Source organism: Pristis pectinata, chromosome 5 (genome assembly GCF_009764475.1).
Source record: "Pristis pectinata isolate sPriPec2 chromosome 5, sPriPec2.1.pri, whole genome shotgun sequence".
Classification (NCBI taxonomy): domain Eukaryota; kingdom Metazoa; phylum Chordata; class Chondrichthyes; order Rhinopristiformes; family Pristidae; genus Pristis; species Pristis pectinata.
Window position 1 is genome coordinate 18,061,281 of NC_067409.1, and position 26,070 is coordinate 18,087,350.

General features: G+C 38.0%; 1 protein-coding gene across 1 annotated transcript in view; it reads right to left on the reverse strand.

Annotated features, from left to right (window-relative positions):
- esyt2b (extended synaptotagmin-like protein 2b) overlaps positions 1-25,748 on the reverse strand; it is a 135,912-nt gene extending 110,164 nt beyond the window's left edge. The window contains 1 exon segment of the mRNA XM_052016001.1: positions 25,236-25,748. Coding sequence (XP_051871961.1) covers positions 25,236-25,595 — 360 coding nt within the window. The 5' untranslated portion in view covers positions 25,596-25,748.
- Positions 25,749-26,070: the final 322 nt, after the last annotated feature.

A 26,070-nucleotide genomic window follows, 5' to 3' on the forward strand; every position in this document is an offset into this window, starting at 1 on the left:
ACATTTGGAGTACTGTGCAGTTCTGGTCACCATTACAGGAAAGATGTGGAGGCTTTGGAGTGGGTGCAGAAGAAGTTTGCCAGAATGTTGTCTGGAGTGGAGTGTATTTGCCATAAGGAGAAGTTGAACAAACTGATTTCACTGGTGCATCAGAGACAGGTGTGACCTGGTTAAAAAGTATATAAATTATGAGAGGCACAGTTAGGACAGATAGTTCTTTTCCCTAGGATGGAAATGTCAAATACTAGAGGACAAAGGTTTAAGGTGAGAGGGGGAATGTTTAAAGGACAAATCTGGGGCAAGTTTTTGTTTTTAAGATGCAGAGAGTGGTAGGTGCCTGGAACATGCTTCCAGAGTTGTTGGTGGAAGCAGATATAACAGCAGCATCTGAGAGGTATTTAGAAAAACATGAACAGACAGAATAGGGAGATACAGACCATGTGCAGACAGATGGGATTAGTTAGACTGGCATCATGGTCAGTAGAGACATGGTCGACCAAAGGTCTGTTCTTGTGCTGTACTTTGTTCTATTAATTTCTTTTTGGCCACTGATAAAGGCAAGTATATAATTTTATCTGGAAACTTTCAAATGCCAATACTGAAGCTTGTTCAAACTTTATCAAATAATTAAAATTGTGAAAACACATCTGAAAGTATACTAGGTCACAAGCTGGAGATGCACCAAAAGACCTAGCAGTCAGGATATCAATTACAGTCATCACACAACACTGGAAGATATTTGCCAAACATTAGTTGAAATTTAAAATTGTGGTGTCTGATATGATAATACAATTGAGTGGTCAATCAGCACCTAACAGCTCCCAGAACAAATTGGAACTCAGCCACTGGCCCAATTCATTCTTCCCCTGCAAAACAAACACACTGTAAATTTCAACTTGGACAGTCTCCACTTTAATCCAGGTGGTCAGCTGATATGAAACAATTACACAAACAGAAGGTCCCAAGTACTGACTGTGCTCCAATCCTATGTGATTTAACTGGTGGTCTGTACACTAACCTCTATTGTGGGACTTTATCATAAGCCTTCTGAAGTCCAAATAAACCAGAGCCACTGGGTCCGCCTTTGTCCAATCTGCCAGTTAAATCCTTAGTAATTTACTGACCTGCTAGAGCAAAATTAAAAGGAGAGAATAGACAACTCTCCAAACTCCCCCATCCTGCAAAAACCTTCAGACAGAGGCATAGACACCAATTCTTAATGGCTATTTCAGTTGTGAAACATTCCAAGATCATTCACAGGAGTATTACCAAACAAAATTTGTACATGATTGTCCCAATGTAACAATAGACTTGCATACTTGAGTAAAGTTGCACTGAAATTTTTATAAAAGCATATTTGTACAAATATTGAATTTGAACAAAACTTTTAACATTGATAATCTGTAAATCAACTAAACATCAAGTTTCAGGTTCTGCCATCCTGTCCTGGAGAGTGAGAGATCTGCTTCACAAAGTGATTCTGAAGTTTTGCCTCAGTACATACATTTTTTTTGTAAAGAAAGAAAACCCAAGGTCTGGCCTCTGGATATACCAATGACATGTTAACATATCGTGGCTTCAGTTTAGATTTACAACCAAACCCCAAAATGGCAAGCTCCTTTTTGCAACCAGAACAAAGAGCATCATTTAAGGTAATGGGGCAGCACAGCAGAAGGAGAGGAACAGGAATCGAAGGAACTGGTTTACATCCTTAAATGCTCATTTACTTCAGTGTAGTTGAATGAGAATCTAAAAACCTGGAAGTCCACAGATGGCAACTCAGTTGAGTTTAGGTCATATGCAGTCATGAGGAAAAAGGGAATGGATAAAAAAAATTTTTAAAAAGTTTATGTTACCAGCTGACAGTTTTAGTTTTGCTGCTCTTTGAAAATGTTATCAAGATATAAACACAACTTTATCTGAAAAAAATTCCCATAAAGAAAACTAAAGGATGTTTCATTATTTAGGTTCATAGAAACAACAGAACCATTTTTCAATTCAGAATTACATATGCTCTCATATAATGTCACATTAAGGAAGTTTACAAACGTTTGGTTTAAGACAAAAACTTTGAAACAAAACTGATTTTCAGCAGTAAAAGATTCTCAGTTTTGGAACTTCACATCTTTTGATCACTCCGTTCTGACCCAATTACGGAATCTATTCTTGGTCAACTTCATTCCAGTCTCTGCTGAGAACTTTGGAAAAGTATTACAAAAATGGCAAACAAAACAAGTTGGCTTGAATGCATCCATGAAGCAGGATCTTATCAGGGTGACAACTGTAAAAGTAAACACTTTGCAGAAGCAATTTTCCTTATTGCAGAGATAATAACTAAAGTATTGCTCTGGAGTCATTATTGCAAAAATTGACTCAGACTATTTATCAATATTAATGCTCATTTTAAATAATCCTACACACTTTCTATTCTTGCACCAAAGCTGAGAAACAGGTTCTCTTTTCTTCCTTCAAACACTGAACTTGCTTTTTTCCTTTAAGCACAGCCAGATACCTTACGAGAGCAATTAACCATTCTATGCCACTTGCCGCACTGAAGTGATACAGTGCTATATGCTTTCAGAGTACAAGAAGTTGCATAAAAACTTTGAGGTTATTGGCAAACTTACTTACCAAGCCGATGTCATGATTAGAATATTTGTTGTGATAATTAACTTCTAGTTTTAATGCAGTTACAAACAGGAAGCTGTATTCTCAGTTGAGGGAAACATTTAATTCACGTTTAAATGCGTGATCAAGGCAGGATCTCCTGCTTCTGACTAATGTTGTTCTCAGGAAAATAAATTAACAACCATCATTAATCACCTCAAACAAAAAACATTACAACTTCATTTGACCTATATGATATTTAAGTCCACATTAGCAAGGTTGCCTCTTAATTGCTCTCTGCAATGACCCATTTATATTAAACTGCTACAAAGAACAAGAATAAAATCAAATGCTACACCAAACTGCAACATAGCCATAGTTCAAGGTAGTTACATCCAGAATAGTCAAGCCAGCAATGGAAAAAACTGTAGATGCTGGAATCTGAAACAAAAAAAAGAAAATGCTAAAAACCTCAGCCAGTCAAGCTGCATTTGTGGAAAGAGAAATCAGTTAAATGTTTCAGATCAGCAACGCTTCCTCAGAACTGGGGGAAGAATAGAGGAGTTACAGTTTTAAAACAGAGCTGGGGAGAGGAGCGAGGTGTAAAACAAAAGACTTTATGGAGATTGGTAAAAGACAGATCAGGTGATAAACAAATTTCTCACTACTATTCTGAATGCTCCTTTGCCATTGAGTTATCATGGTCTAAAGATTCCCAGGTATCAATTGGGATGTTGCATTTCTTAAAAGAAGGCTTGACCACATTTTTGAATCCTTTTATCCATCCACTGTACAGGCTGTCCGCAGGTAACGATCAGGTTCCATTTTTATAGATCTCCACAAGTCAATTTTGTCTACAAGTCAGAAAACACAAAAAAAACTCGAGATGGTGATCTACCTCCAAAGTCTTGTAATGAATGGCATCAAAAACAAAGCTGATTAGAAAGAATAGCTACTAAAGGTTGAGAGAGATGAAACTAGTTTGGCTATTCGTAGGAATGAATGTTTGTACGTACATCAGACTGTTGAATTCAATAATATTATGGGAGCTCGTCTGTACATCCAGGTGTCCTTAAGTTGGGCATGCGTAACCTGGGAACCGCCTCCAATCACTTCATGATGGAACTCAGAATAGTGTAGCCATATATTGGGAGTCCAGTGTTGCTCATGCAAAATGTGGTCTGCCCAACATGGGAGACAGAATGTAACAAGCACCATGACTCTGGGCATTTTAGCCTGGGAGAAGATACTGACAATGGTTCACTCATTCCTAATTAAACCGGCACCATGCTCCCTGAAAATAAGGATACATGTAGAGTGGTAGCTAGCCTCTGCTACTTCGCCCTGGGTCATTTATTGAGCCAAACTCATTCTTGTATTCATGCAATAGATCACTGCAGTTTTAACCTTGGATAATGAAAGTATAAACCCATGGTGATGTTCACATTATTGGCTCGGGACCATTGTGGGCATTGTCACATCAACTGAAATTTGCTCATTTCAATGGAAAACTCTTTTTGCCTTTACATTAATCAGTTCAGCCAGCAGAATTGACATTACTCTCATTTACAAAATAAAACTAGCTCTGTACTCCAGCAGCAGAATCACATGTTCATGCTTCTTGAGATCTGACATACTTGGAAGATAAGGTGGGGGGGGTGTAATGGAGTCTGAGGCCTTTATGAAGCACTAGCAGATGAAGAAATGATAACACATATCTGCAATAGGGACAGGCTGTTAGTCCAAGGACAGAACATGGAACCTTTGTCCTTCCCAAAATGGTTAGTGCAGTTTCCAAACTTACCCTTAAAGCTGCACTTAAATACTGCAATCACTATTAATATGCACAAACTTTTTGGGTTTTGTAACTGACTTTGGATACATTAAGCAGCTTGTCTTTGGCTCCACAGCATTGGGATTTAACAACTGCCCAAATTGGAGTTAAAATGCTTCAGACAAGGGAGTTCAGCCAAGCCTCAGCTGTTTATCATGCTCCCAAAAGCAATCAGAGTCAGATCTCAGAGTGCCTGCATTTGAAGACAAAATGTAAATTATTTGTTGTCCAGAAACAACACAATTACATTTGCCAAAAGGCATGAGGGGGCTGTTAAGTCAGAATGCACCTTAACAGGTTTGCTAAATACCTGCAATTACGAGCAATAACTGAATGTTTTCAGTAGCTATGAAGTTTTTGCTTCCCCCACCCCAACTATTTTCTTCATGCATAAATTTTACAGCAGCGTCTACTGCAATGGCAAGGTTCCACGAGCTAGGAGCCATCTCGGGAAAAACTCATTTTTTAAAAAGACAAGTATGCTAATAAATCATCTCTTCCCTCAGCCACAGGAGCTGGATAGCCTTCGACTGTCACCTCTGGATTAATATCACAATGACAAAAAGTTTAAATGTTGGATATACTGGGAGTTGGAGCAAGGTTGTGGTTAGTCTTTCCACAAGCAAGAAACTACATTCCAGACGTTTCAGCAAATGTAACAGAATACCTAAACTACGGCTTGGCATTTCTCATTCTGTCAGAGTCTGGTCAGCTGCTAAGTGCATTTTAATTTTTGAGTTATGAGATTTTCTCATTATAAAATAGCTGAGCCAGTTCTGATATTTTCATGATAAAACAGCTTTAGAATGATTAGGATAGAGGTCAAAGTTCAACAAGCCAAAAATTCTTAACACCTGATGTTGCTTGCATTGCTCAGACATCTGTTGTGTGGATAAATGGGACCTCAAGAAGCTTTCTTCTGACGCATTTAGTTATTAATCTAGACTATTAGGGATAACATGCTAGCTGGCTAAAGCCAGTACACTGTTTCATGAACTTGTCCCACATCAACAACATACTAACTGAAAGCAAACCAACAATTTATACAAATTTAGTCAATTCACTAATCTATTTAAGCAATGTCACCGATGCCTATTCGGCATATTTTACAGCAATGAATCTTCCTATAATTCTTCAAGTTTGTGTTCCCAGTAGAAGTAGTTACATTCTCACTGCACCAATTTTCACAGACTAGACCAATGCTACTAGTGGAAGAAATGCATTGGTTTGACAAAGGATGCAATGGTTAAAACTGATATTTTATAGATTTGTAACATTTCTTTTTATTGAAAGAGGCAATAACCAGCACTTACGCAGTACTTGTAAAAATAATTTTCCACACAGTGATCTAGTATGGTTGTTCTACTGTTATTCACTCTTTCATGACCAAGACTGAGAAATAATTACAGGAATAGGCCAAGTTTTACAATGCACAAAAATATCATAACAAGCTATAGGCACAATTATATATAGACTCATTCCTCAGAAAGGTCATTCATAAGTATACAAATTTTTCAAAAAGCTATCCAATTATTCCACATGCCTTCAATTATTTTTTCCATTTCAAGTATCTGCCCTATTCCCTGCACTTTTTGGTTGCTAACAAAGATATACTTATTAAACTAATAGAAACTTAGTGTGTAATAGGTATAAGATTGCCCTGCTAACGTGCCTGAGGATTGATTTGGAACAGTAGAAAGAATACAGAGATTGATATTAAGAAAGTTGCCAAAACAATTTCTGGGTTCTTAACCAGACATTACTTAGATTCAATAATGTAATCAGAGTGAGTTAAAAATGATCATTTGATGGGACAAAAATTATACAAATCTACATGAAATCTACTTTTGGTATTTCATTTAGGCCAGTACTGTCTTGACAGGAGTAGGCTGCCCAACATCCAATGCTCACCCCAATACCAATCCACCATCTCCCACTCCAGCTAACTGTGATATTCAATAAGACGATGGATGATCCATAGCCTACCACAAAAATACCAACCTTTTCCCCACACATCTCTTAATACCTCTGGTTAAATAAAATCCACTTATTTTAATTCAAAAGTCAACAATTAACCAATCATCAAATGCTGCTTGCAAAAGAGAACTTAGTTTGTACCGCAATCTTCTTATGTACATGATTCCAAATTTCATATTGGACTCTAATTTTTGGACTGTAACTCCTAGTTCTGGACTCCTGAATCAGCAAAAATAGTTTGGAATGACTCATGTTAGTTCGAAGTAGAAATAAAATCTGAACTTCACTGATCACAACTACAGAGAACATCTAATTCATCATTTGCATGGAAAAATGGATTGAATCACAATTCCAAAAATCCTGAGAACTTAATTCATGAAATTGAAAAAGCAAAAAACTGCAGATGCTAGAAATACACAGAATAACTGGCAACATTCTGAGGAGAGGAGAACAGTTAATGTCTCAGGTTAATGACCTGTCACCAGAAAGTACATCATTAATGAAAATGAAATTTGGCTTTAAGGCATCATAAATCTATTTTGTGAATGAAGAGTTCATTTGAAACAGAACATTTAAATTCCAATAATGCCAATTTGTGCTGAAAAGTTAGGGTGCTCAATAGGAATGGACACAAATGGGAGAGATTCAGAATTATGTAACAACCTTTCTTAATATTAGTCCCCGTCAGATTACATTATTGAATCTAAGTAAGCAAGCTGTAAGCAAAGTGTATTCTTGTGGCTTCCAGTGTCTGGTTAAGAATCAGGAATTGTTTTGGCAGCTTTAATACTAGTCTTTCTGTCAGTTTGTAATCTTTCTTTCTACTGTCCTAAGTCAATCCTCAGACACATTACCAGGGCAATTTTATACCTTTTTGTTAACTTATGGTTTGTCACGTTTGTGGTGTACTGTGCTGCAAAGGGCTAATTTTCATGGCATTTATACCCTGTTTATGTATGTCTATAACAATAAACTTTAACTTGAAGTAAATTACCATTCTCATTACTAAATTACATTTGCAAGTGTAATGTCTGGTACAAAAATAGTAACGTGTTTTGCTGTAATGACGCAAAAGCTCTGGTGTAATTATTCCCCAGACATTGGAATTGTCAATATCATGCAGAGATGAAGCAACATTAAATGGTAGTTTTCAGGAAATATCACAATATACTGTTTTAATGAAATGTTATTGTCCACTTATCCAGCTTTAATAAGAGAAAACTGAGTATTAGGTGTTAACAGCTTCCATTATCAAGCTGCCTACTAATACAAACAGTTCAGATGTATACAAAGAATGGGGACTTCTGAATCAATTTACTGTGCTCAATGAAACTGAAAGTACAGCAAGCTCTACTTAAACAGCAGCAAGCTTTTCACACGTTCAAAACATTCAACATTCATAGGAAAGCAAGCACTTGGAGAGCCCCAGAATGGCTTTTCCATTCATTCAGAGGTATATTCCACAAGTCAACACACAAGGTGGCTGCCTGTTGAGCCCACAAATTATCTTAAGGAAATTACATAGCAGTTTAAAAACAAAATACGGGGCCCAAAGCATTGCGTGACTCACAAAGAAAACATGCTAGTGAAGGCATAAAAAGGGGAAAAAAAAACAGGTCAGCTGCAACATCTTATGACTCCCAAGGAAATAATCTTCCATACAGACTCGAGAGAATCGAACTCAGATAGATGTGGCTCAAATAAAATTATGGGACTACCAGTTTAAGATGTTCATGAACAGAATATGTGACAACAACCAACACTGAACTGTGGTCCAAGCAACAGCATGGCATTGACAGTATTCAAAGTACTTGGGTCAAATTGACGTTTTCTCAGTTCACATGACACACAATGGTGTGGTCATCCCAACATAGGGAGGAAATGAATAAAAGACTATTCTTGCAAAAATTAATTATTCACACCCTTACAATGTATCTATCTCCATAGCGTTTTCAACCACCTCATGAATTTTGAAATATATTTTTATCATTGATGAAGTCAGTGACTGAGGGGGATAAAGTGGATCTTGGATATATAAAAAAAGATTCACAAGAATTTTACTGCATGCAACAATTAAAAATAGCTTCAGTATACGTTGCACTAAACAGGAAGCAAAATCTTGTGGGTAGTAACGTTCAAGGGCCACGATAAGCTCAGGAACATACTCCTGGCATATTTGTGGACTGCAAATCAGAGGAGGAGCTAACTACACAAAACAAAATCAGCTTACTAAAATGACTAAATCACAAGACCTGCAGATGGCTTGCTCGTGAGCAATTTGGGATACTACATTGAGTATAATTTGGTAAAGAATCGTTGGTGACAATGAAAATGGAATGTAGACTTCACATCTGAGCAAAATAAAAACTCAACTTCACAAGCATAAGGGGCTAATGTTATAGTGTTTGTGCACATTTTCAACAAGATTTACTATCTATGCAGACATTTCATTCAACCCATCATAACATGAAATTTCCTTTCACTTTAGAAATTTTTCAATCAGTAGACATTTTAAGAACTGTGCAATGGAATCTGAAAGAGTGTTATGTTTAAATTTCTCCCAAACCCTGAGTCAACCACAGTAGGAAGACAATGAGCTATTTGTACTCCATTCAACATAACACAGATGTGATACTCACTCTTGTTTACACAGCATTCTAATATTAGACTTACAGTAAAAAGGTATCAACTGTAATACAATTCCACGATATGACATTTGGCTTCATACTGTTTTAGCAATATATTTTACATCCAAAAGCTGTACGAACTGCTTCTGGCAAAGCTACAGAGGAAGAGCAACACTAAGTTACGACTACAAATGAATTAACTAATAATTTTAGACCACGACTTATTACACTGCTTATGAAAACAACCAAGAATTATTTTGAAAAACTTGGTATTCTCTATACAGAAATTGCTGGACATGTAATTAAGAACAAGATAAATGAATGGATTGTTCAAGAAAATTAAGATAGATGTGTGATAGGTTCAGTGTCCTCTGACTAACTGTATTTGTTTTTGGCAAATAGAATGTATGAAATAGAAAGTGTACATCATTCACCCTCTTGCACCTGTTCTGCCATTCAGTAAGATCATGACTGATCTATAATCATAGTGCCACTTTCCGGTACTAATCTCATAACCCTTAATTCCCTTAATATACAAATACTAAATCCTCATTCTGAGAAAATGCAAAAATGTGGCAAATATGGATCATATGCACACTCTGAAAGCATTGATGAAATCCCACTCACAAAATTGAGAGGATATCATTTATATCAAAAGCATTAATGGAGCTCTCCCAGTTTTCTGGCCAGTGTTCACAGAATGTAGAACACAGAACAGTACGACACAGGAATAGGCCCTTCGGCCCATGATGTCTGCACCAAACAGTGCTGAATTAAACTAATTCTCTTCTGCTTGTACGTGATCCATATTTCCCACCCCCCCCCCCCATTCTCTCCATATTCATGAGACTGTCTACCGGCCTTTTAAATGCCACTATCATATCTGCTTCCACCAATACCCCAGGCAGCCCATTCCAGGCAGCTACCACTCAAAAAAAAAACTTGCCCCACACATCTCCTTTAAACTTTCTCTCACATTAAATGCATGCCCTCTAGTACTTAACATTTCTACCCTGGAAGAAAGATTCTGACTGTCTACCCTTCCTATACTTTTCATAATTTTATGAACTTCTGTCAGGTCCTCCCTCAGCCTCCAACACTCCAGCGAAAACAACCCAAGTCATTTCCATTCTAGTTGCCAATAAAATCTCCAGTTATTTCTAAGCTGTTACTAGCACACAACTGTATTCATAATATTGCTCACAGGACATAGTCATCATTAGTTAAACCAGCATTTATCTCTAATTGCCTTTTGGACAGTAGCATTGTAAGCCATGTTCCTTTGAGGGCAGTTGGATGCTAACCATGCTGAAAAAAATCTGGAATCACACAGACCAGACCAAGTTACGGATAGCAGGTTTCCTTCCCTGAAGGACATGAACAACAATCCAGCAGCTTCACAATCATCATTCCCAAGTGAAGCTTTTCCTACATAATAGTCACTGACCTCAAATTAATTTGTTAAGAGCTTTGAAAAGTTTCAAAAGTCTCAAATAAAAATAATTTGTATTTGCTTCTTGAACCTAATCGCATCTCACCTGCACACTTACTACTAGCTGTGATATCTTATATCTGTGATATCATTGCACATTAAAAACCTGAATCTGAGTCTTGAAAATTTCAACCAAACCAGCTTAGTCTATTGAGTGGGAGTATCTAACTCTTAAATTGTTAATGCCAATTTTAAAATTGTTCTCATTCAAGATTTATCCACTAGACAAAATATTTTTCTAAACAAAAACTCCAAAGACAAATTCTAGGGACTTCACCCATATATATATATATGCAATCTTCAAAAAAAAATTAAGCCCTAATATTGAAAATGCCCAAAAAGGTCAGCACATCCTCACATATGGCTGTTTAAAATGTACAGTGCACAATGACATTGCAATATTGCACATTATTTTTATGCATAACATAAAACAATTTACTGATATGTTTATGGATCAGTTTAACAGTACCTAACTGAATTAATAAAACAAAATTAAAGCATCCTGGCATTAGAAACCAGAAACCAGATACTTCCTGTCAAATCTAAACCTCTTCTGAATCATTGCTTAAGCAACACCTAATACAATAATTAAGTGTTCTGTGATAGACCCCAGAATAAAAGTGGCAAGTTGGAAGACCTCTTGCAACACTGGTTTCCTCAAAGTATGCATCATAAAAATTTGTCAACTTTGCTCAAAATGAAGAACAACAGCTTACCTAGCAACTGCACACATTTCTGCTGCAAATTCCCTGTGGTTTTCAAATACCCAAAAACTTTTAAATTATATAGCTTTGCTCTTTCCTCTATTGTTGGTCCTGGTTTCCCACACACTATGGTATTGGTTTATTATTGTCACTTCTACCAAGGTAGAGTTTAAAAAAAAACTTGTGTTGCATACTGATCGTACAGGTCAATTCATTACACAGTGCAGTTATGAGTTAGTAACGAGTGCATTGAGGTAGTACAGGTAAAAACAATAACAGTACAGAGTAAAGTGTCACAGCTACAGAGAAAGTGCTGTTTTTGATTCTACTAAACATTGCTCAGAACCAACACAGGAAACCACACGAGGGATCTGGGCAACACCAACACCTCAGCAAGTAACATTTGTGTCACAAGTACCAGGCAATGAAATATTTAATGAGAATGTGTAACCACCTACACTTGATGTTCAATGCTATTACCATCACCAAGTATCCAGTCATCAACATCAGAATCTCAACTGGACCAACTACATAAATACCGTGACAACGTGAGCAGGTCAGCAGCTGGGCATCCAATGAGAGACCAGTCTCCTGCATCCTAAAGCAACACCACCCACCCCCCAACAATGTACAAGACACAAGCTTGGCAGTTGATGGAATATTTTCCTCTGGTCTGTGCAAATACAGGTCTAACACAAGAATCTTGACACCATCCAGAATAAAGCAGCCTGCTAGTCTAGCTCCCCCATCCACCATCATAAACATTTAGTGCCTCCATCACAAGAACAATGTCATTACAATGTGTGGCATTTACAAAATACACTCAAGTTACCCACTAAGGTCCTAAACCTTGGTACGTAATTTCACCTCCCAAACTTACAACCATCACCACTACCATAGACAAAGGTAGCATCACTTGCAGGCTTCACACCAGCCTTACTTGGTTCCTTCATTATCATTTAGTCTTAATCCTGGAACCTGCTACCCAACAACCCTGTGTGAGCACCTTCAGCATAAGGAATGCAGCAGTTCAAAAAGGTGACCCCCCCCCCCCCCCACCACCTTCTCAAGGGCAATTAGAGATTGTCAATAAATGTTGGCCTTGCCAGCCATATCCAGTTTTAAAAGTGAGTTTAAAAAATGATGTAAAACACCAGCCATCAATAACTACTCAAAAATCATAAGAGACCAGCCATTCAGGGCAGAGGTGAAAAAAAACCTTCTGAACCACAAGTGTGGCCAATATTTGGAAGTCACTATCTAAGAGGGTAGTGGAGGCTCAGTCATTGTGTTTCTTCAAGGCAAAAATGGGTAAGTGTCTTTTCTGAAAAAAAAGGGTGATGAGAAGTAAAGGGTATAGGGTTAATGCAGGAAAGTAGTACTGGATGGTAGAGCAGGCATCAGGAGCTGAATAGACTATTCCTCCTATTTTCTTAAATCTCTCACCAAAACAGCAAATTACCAGAGTGAGAGCAGATGGCAATTTTTCCTCTGACAGGATTCCAGTCAGGGTTTATTGCAGATCAATATTTAACTGCAACTTCACTGATAACATATGGCTCTTACAAGATTCAAATATGCACATAAGAAAAATCAGCTATCTGAAGGTAAAATAACAATAAATGAACTATTCTACTGTCTTAAAAGTTCAAGAGTAACGACATTTCAACATAATCCAATGTTCTTGAGGCATTTGGAAATGTTTCTGAAAGATTTTAAAAAGGGCAATGACGACAGCATTTTTTTTGATATATAAATCCATTTGCAATGTTATCATACCAAGTATGAATGGTATCAATATCACCAGGATCATACAGTTTTATCCATTGTTTCCATTACAACAATGCCCTTCAAAATGAAAAATATAATCCAATTCTACTTCCCCTAAACTTATTTCCTTTTATATTTTATTGGATATTCAATCTGATGTTTAAAGGTCATAGTTTCTGCATCAATAATGCTCCTGTGTTAAAGCATTCTACATTCTAAAGTATGCTTAAGTGGAAAAAATTTTAACTTTCACTTCATTCCACCAAAAATAATACTGAATTGATGCACACTTCAACCAAAATGTTAATTTATCACTTCTTTCAAATGCTTAGAACTTCCACATTATTCAATATCAATTTATGGCAAAGCTTTCTTGTCAAGCAGATTAATGGGTCATTTATCTCATCAGCAGTTGCAGGACCTTTAAGTGCAATTTAGATATCCTGTCTGTCAATCTCACTGACTACACTAAGGAAAGGTGTTGATTGCCTGGGATAGCCAAGGTACATAACAGTTTAATGGAAGTGCTTTATCAAATTTCTGATTGCAATCAACTTTATAAACATTACAATTATTGAAAATAAATGTGAGGGAATGATTAGCATTTATATATTCTATAATTCTGTTCAAAAAGAATCCATTGTCATTAACAGGTTATGCTAAAATCAAAGCAATAACACCATTAGTTAAAGCCTTGGTTCAGAGAGTGAAAGAACAGTTATTGTTCTAAACTGACAATTTTTAAAACTTTGCTGTTATCTGTCAGATGTTACACCTATATAAAGCTTTCGTTGGGCCACATTTGGAATATTGTGTGCCATTCTGATTGCCACATTACAGGAAGCATGTGGAGGCTTTGGAGAGGGTGCAAAAGACGTTCACCAGGACGTTGCCTGAATTGAAGTGTATTAGCTGCAAGAGGTTGGACAAGCTTGGATTGTTTCTGCTGGAGCATCAGAGGCTGAGGAGCAACCTGATAGAAGTGTATAAAATTGAGGGGCAGAGATTGGGTAAAGGTCAGAATCTTTTTCCAGAGTGGAAATGTCTTGTTACTGTCATAACTAGAGGATGAAAAAAAAGCATAGGCCGTTTTGCATTCAGTTATTTAATGGGTCACCTTCGGAATGTGGCATTTCCAAGTGAAAAAAAGTGTTCTTAATTAGAATTTACAAGACAAACTGGAGAGGGATTGTCTGATTTCTCATAATCAGAAACTCCAAAGAACCCCAACAAGCATGGGAACTGCTCCAAAAACTGATGTTCTTGACACCCCTCACTGTCATCTTTCCAACACTATCAATGCAAACAACTGCATCTACTAAGCAAATAAAATAAAAACTTCTGTTCAATTACTCTAACTCTCTCAAACACTGCACTGCACAAGCAGTACAAATGCCACGGCTTATTTCACTGCAGTTTACATCAATTGTATTATCAGACTGCACAAGCTGATAGTGAGATACAAATACATTTTAGGGGATGTCTCAATAATACAAAATGCAGATTTAATTATTTTGTTATGATCTCCTGAGACTTACTTCACCAGGAAAGATCAGAAGTCTTGTCACCATTAGCAGTACCCTGCTGTGCATCAATTTGTCCATGGACTAAATAAGTATTTTTGACAATGTCCCTAAAATAAAAAAGCTTCTATTTTAGTGTGCTCACAGAATCAGTGTCTAAAATAAACCTGCTGAACAGTGTAGTGTTCAGATCCAGCAGACAGCTGCAACAAATTCGCTCTAATCCTGCTTCACCGATGAAGGCTAAAGGATCAAAAGAAAGTGAAATCCCTTTCTGAAAGTAATCTATACAGGTTTATTTTATCTTCCAAGAAGTTATATAATCTTTTTCCTACTAAAGTATAATCAATTCCTATGCAAGTTGCATCCACTGCTGTATAGTTGGAGGGCAGAGAAAATAGGCTGGAAACAGAGCTGTGTGGCTCATTCACTGCTTGAAGTGATCAAAAAGCATTTTTGATTTATTATATTACTTTCATTATTTAAATGAAAATATTAATCCAACTTTTTGTATTAAAATGGATAATAAACAAAAGTATACCTCCTTTGTTGTTCTTTATTGCCTGTAAGGAATACCTAGAGAAAGAATCTAGGGGCCTTAACCCAGCAATTTAGTGGCATGAGCCAGCAGCAAAACAACCATCGCTAATTTAGCAATAATTGATGGTCTCCTTTACTTATCATAGCTGGGGTCTAAACCATGGACACACTGACCCAATGATGGTGTGAGTACTGTCATCAGAAGGACTGCAGCAGTTCAATGAAGTAGCTCACCACCGAGTTCAAGGTAATTATGAAGGTGCAATAAATTCTGGCCTTGTCAGTGGGCCTATATCTCAAAACTAAATTAAAACCAATTTAGAATGGCTGATGTGGGAAATGCAAAATCCACCTTTGGTATGTTAGTGAGTGATCTCTTGAGGCAATATTGCAATGTTATCAACTGTTCTACTATGCTCATTGTACAAAAAACATCTGCTCCAACAAATGAATGTCATGATATCCTCATGTGGAGCACAAGACACAGAAGTAGGCAAGTAATATAATTAAATGTTCAGTTAATTTCAGCTCTAACTGCTTCAATTATTTTTCCAAAATAGTGCTGCAAATAATAAAAAAAATTCCCTATTTACAATGTGGGCATTTATATTTGCTTTTGTCTACCAACTGTCCTGATCTTACTGAAGGCTTGCTAACAGATTTTCCTTTATTATTTTATTTTCTTTGGACTAAAGTCAGCATACTCCTTTACATGAGCCCTACGATCTGTATGTGAGACTTATGTAAAACATCCCTACAGAGACATGCAAAATTAACCAGGAAGTTGAATAATTAATGTAAAAGTTTTCTACATGCAGTGGCAAAACAGATAGCAGATTAAAAAACAATGTTAAATAAAAGCATTAACGTTTCTAAAAGATATTCAATGATTAAGATCTGAATTAATGATCAACACATGTAAAAGCTAATTTTCAGTGCCAGAAATATTACATGCTTGTACTTAATTGGAGAAGCCCTATCTATCTGTTGTTCATTTTGTAAGTATGACTTGGACAATCCAGTTTTACACATATACTTAAGCCTGCTGAGGTACACAAGACTTCTGGAGGAAAAAAGTAATCTTCAACAGCAACATCTCAATTTCTGCACTTCAGCAAGGGTAGAAACCAGAAGGCACATGCCACTTTACTGTAATGATGAGTGTCATAACCCTTATAAAATCTGAATCTTAATTTCCAATGCATCCAAAATGTTGAAAACTGCAACCTATATTACTTGTATGCATATTAGACATCTTATAATAAGAGAAGCACATGCAAAGTACAAAAGAAGCATTCTTGAAATTTGCACTGTGCAGAAGCATTTAAAATTATTAATTGACTAAAAACGCCACACAGCTAACTGCCATAAAACGGCTTTCAAATTTGCTTTAGTAATCCCCTTCCACCTGCAGCTCCACAAAATGCTTTAAAAATTTTGTAAAAATTGGATCACACTGGACAACCATAGTTAATTCAACAAGTTTTTTTTCTGCAGTGCTGTAAATGCAATGCTTGTAAAAAAAAACAAAGCCAAAGATATGCAATCCCTACCGGAGTCAGAGTTTCAATGTAACAACCAAATATTTTGTTTCAAAGTACTGTCAAAGAGCTTTCACCAATCTCCAGTTTTCATATTAAAAAAAACAATATATACTCTGGGTGTACCTGCAAATGTTCAAAATGCAAGCTCACTATATGACAGCAATTTTTATTACAAACAGAATGAGAGTATTTGCAAGTACAGATTAAGTACCAGATGGTTATATATTGATCAGTGTATAACTATCTGGTTCTTAAAATGTACTTTGAAATACTATCCTATAGTTTGTATTGGTTTTTCATTTCCCTTTGAAAAACCATTATCAATTTGCTTCTACCTCTCTTACAGGAAGTTTTTTCTCCCCTCACGTTGCATCTCTGGAAATTACTTGAAAAGTGGATCATCCAATTACTCACCTTTCAGCCACTAAAAAAAAGTTTAGTGAGGCATAGATTTATAACCAAAGGAGTTAGGTACAGGAGCCTGAAGACTCTCAGTCAATGATTCAAGAATAGCTTCTTCCCCTCTGCCAGATTTCTGAACGGTCCATGACCCCATGGACACTACCTTGTTATTCCTTTGTTTACATTTTTACTTTTGTAATTTATGGTAACTTTATACCTTGACACTGTACCGCTGCCACAAAACAACAAATTTCACACTATACAAGTGAGTGATAATAAATCAGATTCTGAAAGGCCACAGATTCTTATGCTTCTCAACTCATCCAGCTACCACAAAGACTCGTGTACTCAAATCTCCATGTCTTATTTCCTGCAGCCCCATTAAAATTGGTTGTCTTTGTTCCTTTTAACATAAACGAATGCCTACTTCTAATGGGTTAAACTTCACCAGCCGCATCTGCCCATATGTATATAAATACTGGAAAGAAAAAGATGGTACTCTGCCATTATGCCATCTCTACAGATGAACAAATGCCAAGACTGAAGTACTGACTAATTGGATACAATAATAAAATGTACCCAGATAAATGGCATTCATATAACAAACACAACAATGAATTAATACTTTTTAAAGTGGAAAGTTATGAAGCAGAGTAATTACAGAACATTATTACCCTTTCCCTTACATGCCATATAATAAATCAAGTTTTAAATATTACAAGTTTCACTTAAATTTAATCAGAAATGTGTCACACTATTCCTCCCTTCAAAGAAATAAATCTGGTTGTCATTGTTTCTGTTCCTTATGGGAAGACAAAAACAGATCACCTTCAAAGAATGCAGTGAATTTCAATTTAACCACTCGCAGAAATATTTGGGCTCCTTTTTCAGATGCAGAATTTGATTATTCTTCCCTCTTCATAGGGGTTTCTTGGTCTAATTTTAGATTCCAGGCCTAATTAGATAGTTCATTTTTGAATCATTGATGAGGATCACAGAGCAGAAAAAAACTCCAAGAAACCTTTTGCATATTTTCCTTACGACAACTCCTGCGCAGGCCTTTTTGCCAAATCTTCTGTAGCAGTTGGCATTACAGCAAGTCTGATGACCTAGATATTGGCTTTAAGCAGCAAAGACAGGACAAATAGCTTTGATGATGCTGTAATCTGGGGTACAGAAGCTAGGTAGTTTTATTATTGGTCTAACAGCATGAACCTTTGATCTTGATTCCAAGTAAATGGGCAACCATGGTAGTTGAGGAATTACATTCAGTTAAGGAAATAAATGTGGAATTAAAATACTTATCAGCAATTGTGTCCATGATTCTTAATATCCATCACAAACACCCTTCAGGGAAATAAATTTGCTGTGTTTTTACTTTGGCCCATAATGGACTCCATACCATCCGGGGGATTTCCTCTCAAATCACTGCTCAGGAGCAACTAGACCTGGCTAGCAACATTCATATCCGATGAATGAATTTTTAACAAGGCAAAAACTCTAGTAAACCTTTGCAACATTTCTGGCATGCAGAACTCCAAGTGTTGAAATGACCTAGACGCAAATCTATTAATTCTTAAATAATTGCTGGAGTAAGTGACAACATTTTGTCACATCATTCTATCAGTTTTTTGGAGATTTATATCGGATCTTGGAGTACAATTTAATCCACCCAAGTGTATTATTAAGGTACTATTGATCACCAGAAACATATAACACATTGATGCAGTCAAAAACAAACTTTTGTTTCCAATCTAATTGTTTCTCAGTGATCTATCCAATACATCCAAAGGCACTAAGTGCACTTTGTGATTACATCCCAGAAATCTCAATTGCGTAGAGCGTTAAGCAGAATTCACAAGATTTCTTTCTGTGAGAATTACTGCAGGCAGATGAATACTATGCTTTTCAGCTTGCTAAAAAGCAAAAAGGAAGCTATAACCAGTGATAATATATTACTCTGGTCAATGTTTAACAGGAAGTAAAATATATCATGCCTAACATTTCTATCACAACTTTCTCCAGTCATCAAACCAAACTTCAGATTCTACAGTGGTAATATGGCCCACAAGGCATATTCAACAACCACACCATCAATTACTCAAAATTTCTCAAACTTAAATTTCAAAAATAGCTTCTTAAAGAGCAGTCTATGCATTTTCCTCATTGTTATCTATACAGGTGACCCCACATTACGGAGGGCTGTATTCCTAGGAAACGTTTTGTATGGCGATTTTCCATAACACAAAGCCACATCACCTGCACATGCATCAAGAAATGCAAGAAATGAAAAAAGATAAATTGTTTGTTTACTTACTTTTTTCCTCCCCCCCCCCCCCCCCACAAATTTAGTAAGGGCAATTTTTTTTGTATCCCTGATTTTTTGGTAGTGATGTGTGAATTCCATAAGGGCAAATTTCCATTACCCACACTGCCATAATGTGGGGTTTGCCTGTATACGTGTAGAGCAAATTTAATCAAAGCACCACGTATTGGTAAATTGGTTTATGACCATCACATGTACTGAGGTACAATGAAAAACTTTGTTTTGCATGCCATCCATACAGATCATTTCATCACATCAGCGCACAAGGATAGCCAACAAAATCTGATATTGCATCAGATTAGTTTAGGTGACCAAATGACTACTATTTGTATTGGTTTATTATTGTCACTTGTACCAAAGTACAGTGAAAAACTTGTCTTGCATACCGATCATACAGGTCAATTCATTATTAAAACAGTAGGTTCTAAAAAGAGTCTTAAGTAGGAAAGAGGTCTAAAAAGGCGGAAAAATTTAGGGAGGGAGTCCTGGAGCTGTGACCTTGGCATTTGAAGGCAAGGGCCCCCAAAGGGAAAGAAATTAAATTCAGGGATGTGCAATTGGTCAATCATAGCAGAGATCTCTGAAATTTATGTCTGAACGAGGTGAAGAGAGAAAAAGGAGGAGAGGGGCCATGAATAGACATGGGAACATGAATATTTTTTTTTAAATTGAATCAGTGCCAGGCTAAAGACACGGGCGATGGATTAACAGGATTTAGTGTGAGCAACCAATGTCAAGTTTATAGAAAATGGATGAGAGGAGAAAGGGCAGGAAAGCACTGGAATAAACACAGAGTGCCTGAAATACTCGGGTCAGGCAGCATTTATGAAGAGAGAGTTAACATTTCAGGTTGATAACTATTTCAATGCTCAAATAGAAATTCTGATGAAAGGTTAAGTTTGGTCACTGTGATATAGTGAAATATTTCAGTCATCAAGTGAGGAAGGGGTAGATTGGATAATGCTGTAGTTCTTAAAACTTCACCTTTTCTTATACCCATTAAGAAGCACAATCCAAATCTACATTTGACCAAATTACAATCCCAGAATCTCCTTCATGTCTCTGCACAATTTGGGATCTTAAAAAGGTTCATAAATGTACACTGTTTTGAATGACAGCTTGCATCATTTCATTCCCAAAAGATTAGTACACCACCACCAAGATATGGGAATTTTACAGAGATTACACACATTATTTAGGTCAAAACAAATGTACATACAAATTGATCACAACAGGCAAATATTGAGATTGTAATTTCCAATAATTAGGTGAACAACTCTGAACAATGCTGGCTCTATTAAGGCAATGCATTCTTCAGTCACCTGGTGTGGATCAACAAATATTAAGGCACAGTGGACAAAATTATTGTAAATATTTATGCCCAAAGCTAACAGCAATAAAAGATTAAACAATATTGCAAAACCTTACGTGATAACTCAAAATAGTACAGGTGACCCAGTATTACAGCCGTTAGGTTTAGGGAAATTAACCCTTACAGAATTCACAAATCACTACCCAAAAATTTGAGACACAAAATAAAATGCACTCTCACTGAACCAGTGCGATAAAAAGAAAATAAACCAACAAAATTTTTTATCAGCTTTCTTGATGCATGTGCAGATGAAGAGCTTTGTGTTATGGAAAATCACAATACATACCATTTTCTAGAAATGCAACCCCTTTCCCTGTAACATGGGCAGCACCTGTATACTGTTTAATCTATTCACCTTCGTATCCATGCTTCTACTTATTAAAGTACAGTAGATCTCCAATAATCCAGCACGTTTGAGATTTTGGTCATGCTGAACCAGAAAATTTTCTAGACTACTGGATATTGCTCCTATTAATACCCAAACAAACCTTTACAGTAAGACTCCAATAATCCAGGCTGGGCATCAGTGGCACAGTTAAGCAGAGCTGCTGCTTAAGAGCTCCAGTGATACAGGGTCAATCTTGAACTCGTGCTGTCTGTTTGGAGTTTGCACGTTTTCCACGTGACCATGTGGGTTTCCCCTGGTTTCTACAGTTTCCTCCCACCTCCTAAAGACATGTAGGCTGGTAGGTTAATTGGCCACCATAAATTTCCCCCAGTGCATAGGTGAGTGACAGAACTGGAGGAGAGCTGATGGGAATCTGGGGAAAATAATGGGATTACTGCAAATAGCTACTTGAAAGTCAACATGGACTCAATTTCTTTGCTGTACAACGCCTATGATTTGATACATCTGCTATCTAATTAGTCTGCATCTGGCTCACTGAGACCCTGCTACCACATTGTCTGGTCTGTTTTCTGCACTCCCATGAAATTTACCAAGTTCACTGGAGAATTTATTGCACTACTTTACTGTGTAACCTCATTTTTTTAAAAAAGTGAATCAAAAGAGTATTGGAGTCAGAATATTATAGCACAGAAACAGGCCCTTCAGCCCAACTGGTCCACACCAACCAAGATTCCCATTTGACCATGTTTGGCCCATTACCCTCTAAACCTTTCTTATCCACGTACCTGTCCAAGTACCTAGTAAATGTCATTAATATACCTGCCTCAACCACTTCCTCTAGCAGTTCATTCCATATGCTGACCACCTTCTGTGTGAAAGAGTTGCCCCTCAGATTCCTTTTAAATCTCTCCCCTTTCACCTTAAACCTATGCCCTCCAGTTCTTGATCCCCGAACCCTGGGAAAAAGACTATGTGCATTGACCCTTTCTACACCTCACGATTTTATACACCTCTCATTCTCCTACACTCCAAAGTACACCCCAATCTGCTCAACCTCTCTCCATGACTCAGTCCCTTAAGTCCTGGCAACATCCTCATAAATGTCCTCTCCTATTAATTGGGAAAACATCCAATAGTATGGGAAAACATCCAATAGTATGGGAAAACTGCGTCCAGCACCACCAATCCCAAGTGTGCCAGAATTACAGGGTTTTTAAACTGTATTTCACTTTATTTACATGTTACACAGAAGTATAACAAAATTTCCAGTTAACCCATGAGTTAAAAGGAATGGGAAATGTTCAAACACCTCAGACCCCAATTCCAGTCACAAATCTATCCAGGTTCCTGGTCCCAGACATTCTAGGTTCCAGCTGCACACCCAACCTGCAGTCTGGACTCCAAACTTACATTCCAGAATAGCGAGTGCACCAGATGTAAGACCACCAGGATTTCTAAACAACCCGATGCTGGATTAGAGTTTTACTGTACTGAGAATACCAACTTTAATATTAAATATAGAAAACAGCAAAATTTAATAACACAAGTTCAAAAGGAACACTTGCTTTCAATGGAATTCAAAATAAATTATTTAACTGCTCCTGAGCCAAGTATATATAGTGCTCCAAATTACTATACAAGCCTGTCCCAATCTGCAAGTGAATGATCTAATGCTACGTTTCAGTGTACCCATGCTCCATCAATCTCCAAAATGGGACGGATGCAAAAATGATTTTTGATTAATTAAAAATCCACTATGAAGTCCACAGAACATAGAAAGATCAAGAGTACAGGTATCACCATCATCCAGCTTAAAAATGAAATGTCTCAAGTGCAAGATTAGTGACTCAATATTTTTTTTAAAAGTTCTAAATTTACGAAACAGTAAAGTACAAAGTCTCCATTCCAATTACAAAACTCCATATTCCAATTTCTGAATCAATTTTAAGTATGGTGTTCTAATGCTCTGCACTATTCTTGGAAACATCAAGTACACGTTAAACAAATACACGCACAGGTGTCTTCACTCTGTGGGCTACTTCTTAAGTCTTTCGGCGATAGGGGGAGGGCGATGGGAGCAGACAATGTGATGGCTGGAAGCTCCTAGCCAAGAACTGGACTCATAAGCCACTTGAGAGCCCATAAATAGATCTACGGAACGAAGACCATCATCCTCGACCTCGAGGGATAGCCACGACGACTATTCTTGGAATCAAACAATACATCAAGTAGTCTTTTAGCCTACTGTTTGTTCCTTTATCAGTTCTTTACAAGGTGTTATTCAATTTACTCTACGTTTTTGCCTTTTTCCTATAGCCTGCAAAACCCAATGCTTTTGAAATTTGCTATTGTATGTCTGCCTTTTGTCAGGCAATGCATCCCAGATTAAAAACCTTCTGTGGGATAAAAGTCCTTTTCCTCCTCTGATTCATTGGACAATTATATTAAATCTTTGTCCTTTGTTTACCAACTCCTCTGCCAAAAATTGATTCTTTTCCACTAAAGCAAATCCTTCATGATTTTAAAAACCTCTCTCAAATCTCCCTTGTTTTCCTCTGATCTACAGAAAACAATGCAAGTTTCCCTTTCAACTGAAGTCCTGTGTTTTAGTGGTCCTTCTCTGTATCCTCTTTAAAAAAGACTTACAGACACCATACCCAAAAGATGGTGAACAGTATCATGCACAATACTCCAGCTAAGGCCTAACTAGCTATTTATCTAGTGTTTGCAATAATTTCCTCACTATTGCATGCTATGCCTCTATAAAGTGAGATATTCATCATGATTTTCCAACACCCATGAGAACTCATTTTCCACATTCAAGGATTTGCAGGTATACATCCCCACATCCTGACAGCACTTGAAAACTGGAGAATTTCAGTTCTATTATCACTTCTCATTCATCCAACTAAAATGCATTACCTCATGATTGTTCAAGATAAATTTCATTGGCAATCTATCTGCCTACATGCCCACCTGAGGAATGCTACTATCCTCTACATTTCTTATATTTCTGAGTTTCGTATCATTTGCAAACTTTGAAATGATGCCTTGTAAATCCAAATGCAGCTCACTAATGAATAGCAAAAAGTGCTATATTCGTCAATCTTGAAAACAAAATTCCTCCAGCCTAAAAAACTAATTTTGAATCCACACTGCTTAACCCATTTAGTCCTATTTGACTGAACTTTGTTAACAGGTCCATTTATCAAATGAAAAAATAACTATTCTGTATCACTACCAGAGCTAGGGTCTGTGAAATAAGCAAAATAGAAAATATACATTTCATTATATCTGCAGCCAAGTAAACTTCACCAGTCCAATTTCCATCATATTGTATTTTTCCATGAATATTTCTAACACAACTGCCAGGTACATAGGCCAAATCCATGCCATATTCTCATCCCTTCTAATTAAAGGCAATCATTCCAACACCTTGGGAAAAAATTAAAAGCCAGTAACATGAAAAGAAACCAAAATTCTAACTTTATAAATGTTTATCATGAGGTTGGGTGTGAGGACAAAGGGAGGGAAAACTTGTAAAATTTCACACCATCTGCGTGATATTAGTGTGTGCCTCGTGCTTACTACCACGAGTGTGATAACTGGAACGCCAGTGTGGCAATTTTACTTGACAAATGCTATCTGTCAACGAACTGACAAAACCACTACTACTCTTCACACGGTCAAACTCAAGTGTGCTCTGATAAACTCAAGTTTACAAAGCACTGAAGTATCGAGTAGGGTACCTTACATGAGGGAAGTACAAATCCTAAACCCCTTGACACAGAAACGCGTCGTGGTGGTCGTGTTTGCTAATAATTAAAAACACAAATAGATATTACTCAATGACAACACTGTACCACCAGCGTGGTAAAAGTAGCCTCGATTCTTGCCTTAGTTGTGGTCCAAGCTACTGTAATAGAATTCACCCAATTGCACAACTGTAGGAGGGCAAGACACTTCGGGCAACATTAAAGCTAACAGATGTAAAACCTAACTTTTGAACTCCACAAACACAAGTAAAGGCTCTACTAAACGACACTTAGAATGCAATTCCAAGTGCAAAGAGTGGAACAGCACATTCTGTCGACACAGGCGGCAGGGGGCATAGGGAAAAGCGGCGGGGGGGGGGGTGCAACGGGGGCAGGGGGGCAACCATACGCACCCACGCCGGCAGGTCGGAGCTCGATATGTCACCCTGGAAGGGTTTCTCTTCATGCTCGAGGAATGCCAGCGCCCTGTACAGGCGGGAGCGCTTGTTGCCCCGGTTCCTCCGCCACCAGAAGAAGACGAGCAGTCCGATCAGGACCCAGCTGAAGCTCAGCCCCAGGTAGCCCAGCACGTACACCGGGAAGATGACCACGAAAGTCTTGGCGAACTGAACAAGGACGCCGGCCACGTCCACGCTGATCATCGGCGGCGGCGGCGGCTCCCTCTCCAGCTCCTCGGCCACGCTGCTCTTCCGCTGCCCGGGCATCTCCTCCTCTACAGCCGCCGTCGCCCCTGCGTCCGTCCCTTCACCCATCCCGGCCTAGTCTTCCCTGGTTAAATTTGGAGCCACTGTCAGCCCCCCTCCTCCCGTGTTTATAAAGGAGCCGCCTCCTCTCCCCGATCGCTGAGCCCTCCGCGGCTCTCCCGTCACCCAATCCCGCTGCCTCCCTCTCCTCCCCCGGCAGCAGCGCCGCCCCCCGATCACCGCTCACTGCGGCTGTGGCCGCCCCACCGCCCCACCGCCCCACCCATCGGCGCCGTCCCGCCCCCCTGACGCCACACGCACACCTGCGTCTGACGCCATCCCGTCGCACCGCCGCCACCCCACCCGCCTGTGATGTCATTGTTCCGTGGAACCGCCTGCCTTCTGCGTGACGTCACGGCCGGAGGGCGGACCCAATTGGGGTCCGCAGGCAGGGGCACTTTATCTCCAGGGCATCAGCAAGCAGGGGCATTAACACCCTTCCCCAATCAATCATTAAATACCACTGGTATTGGTATCGGTTTAT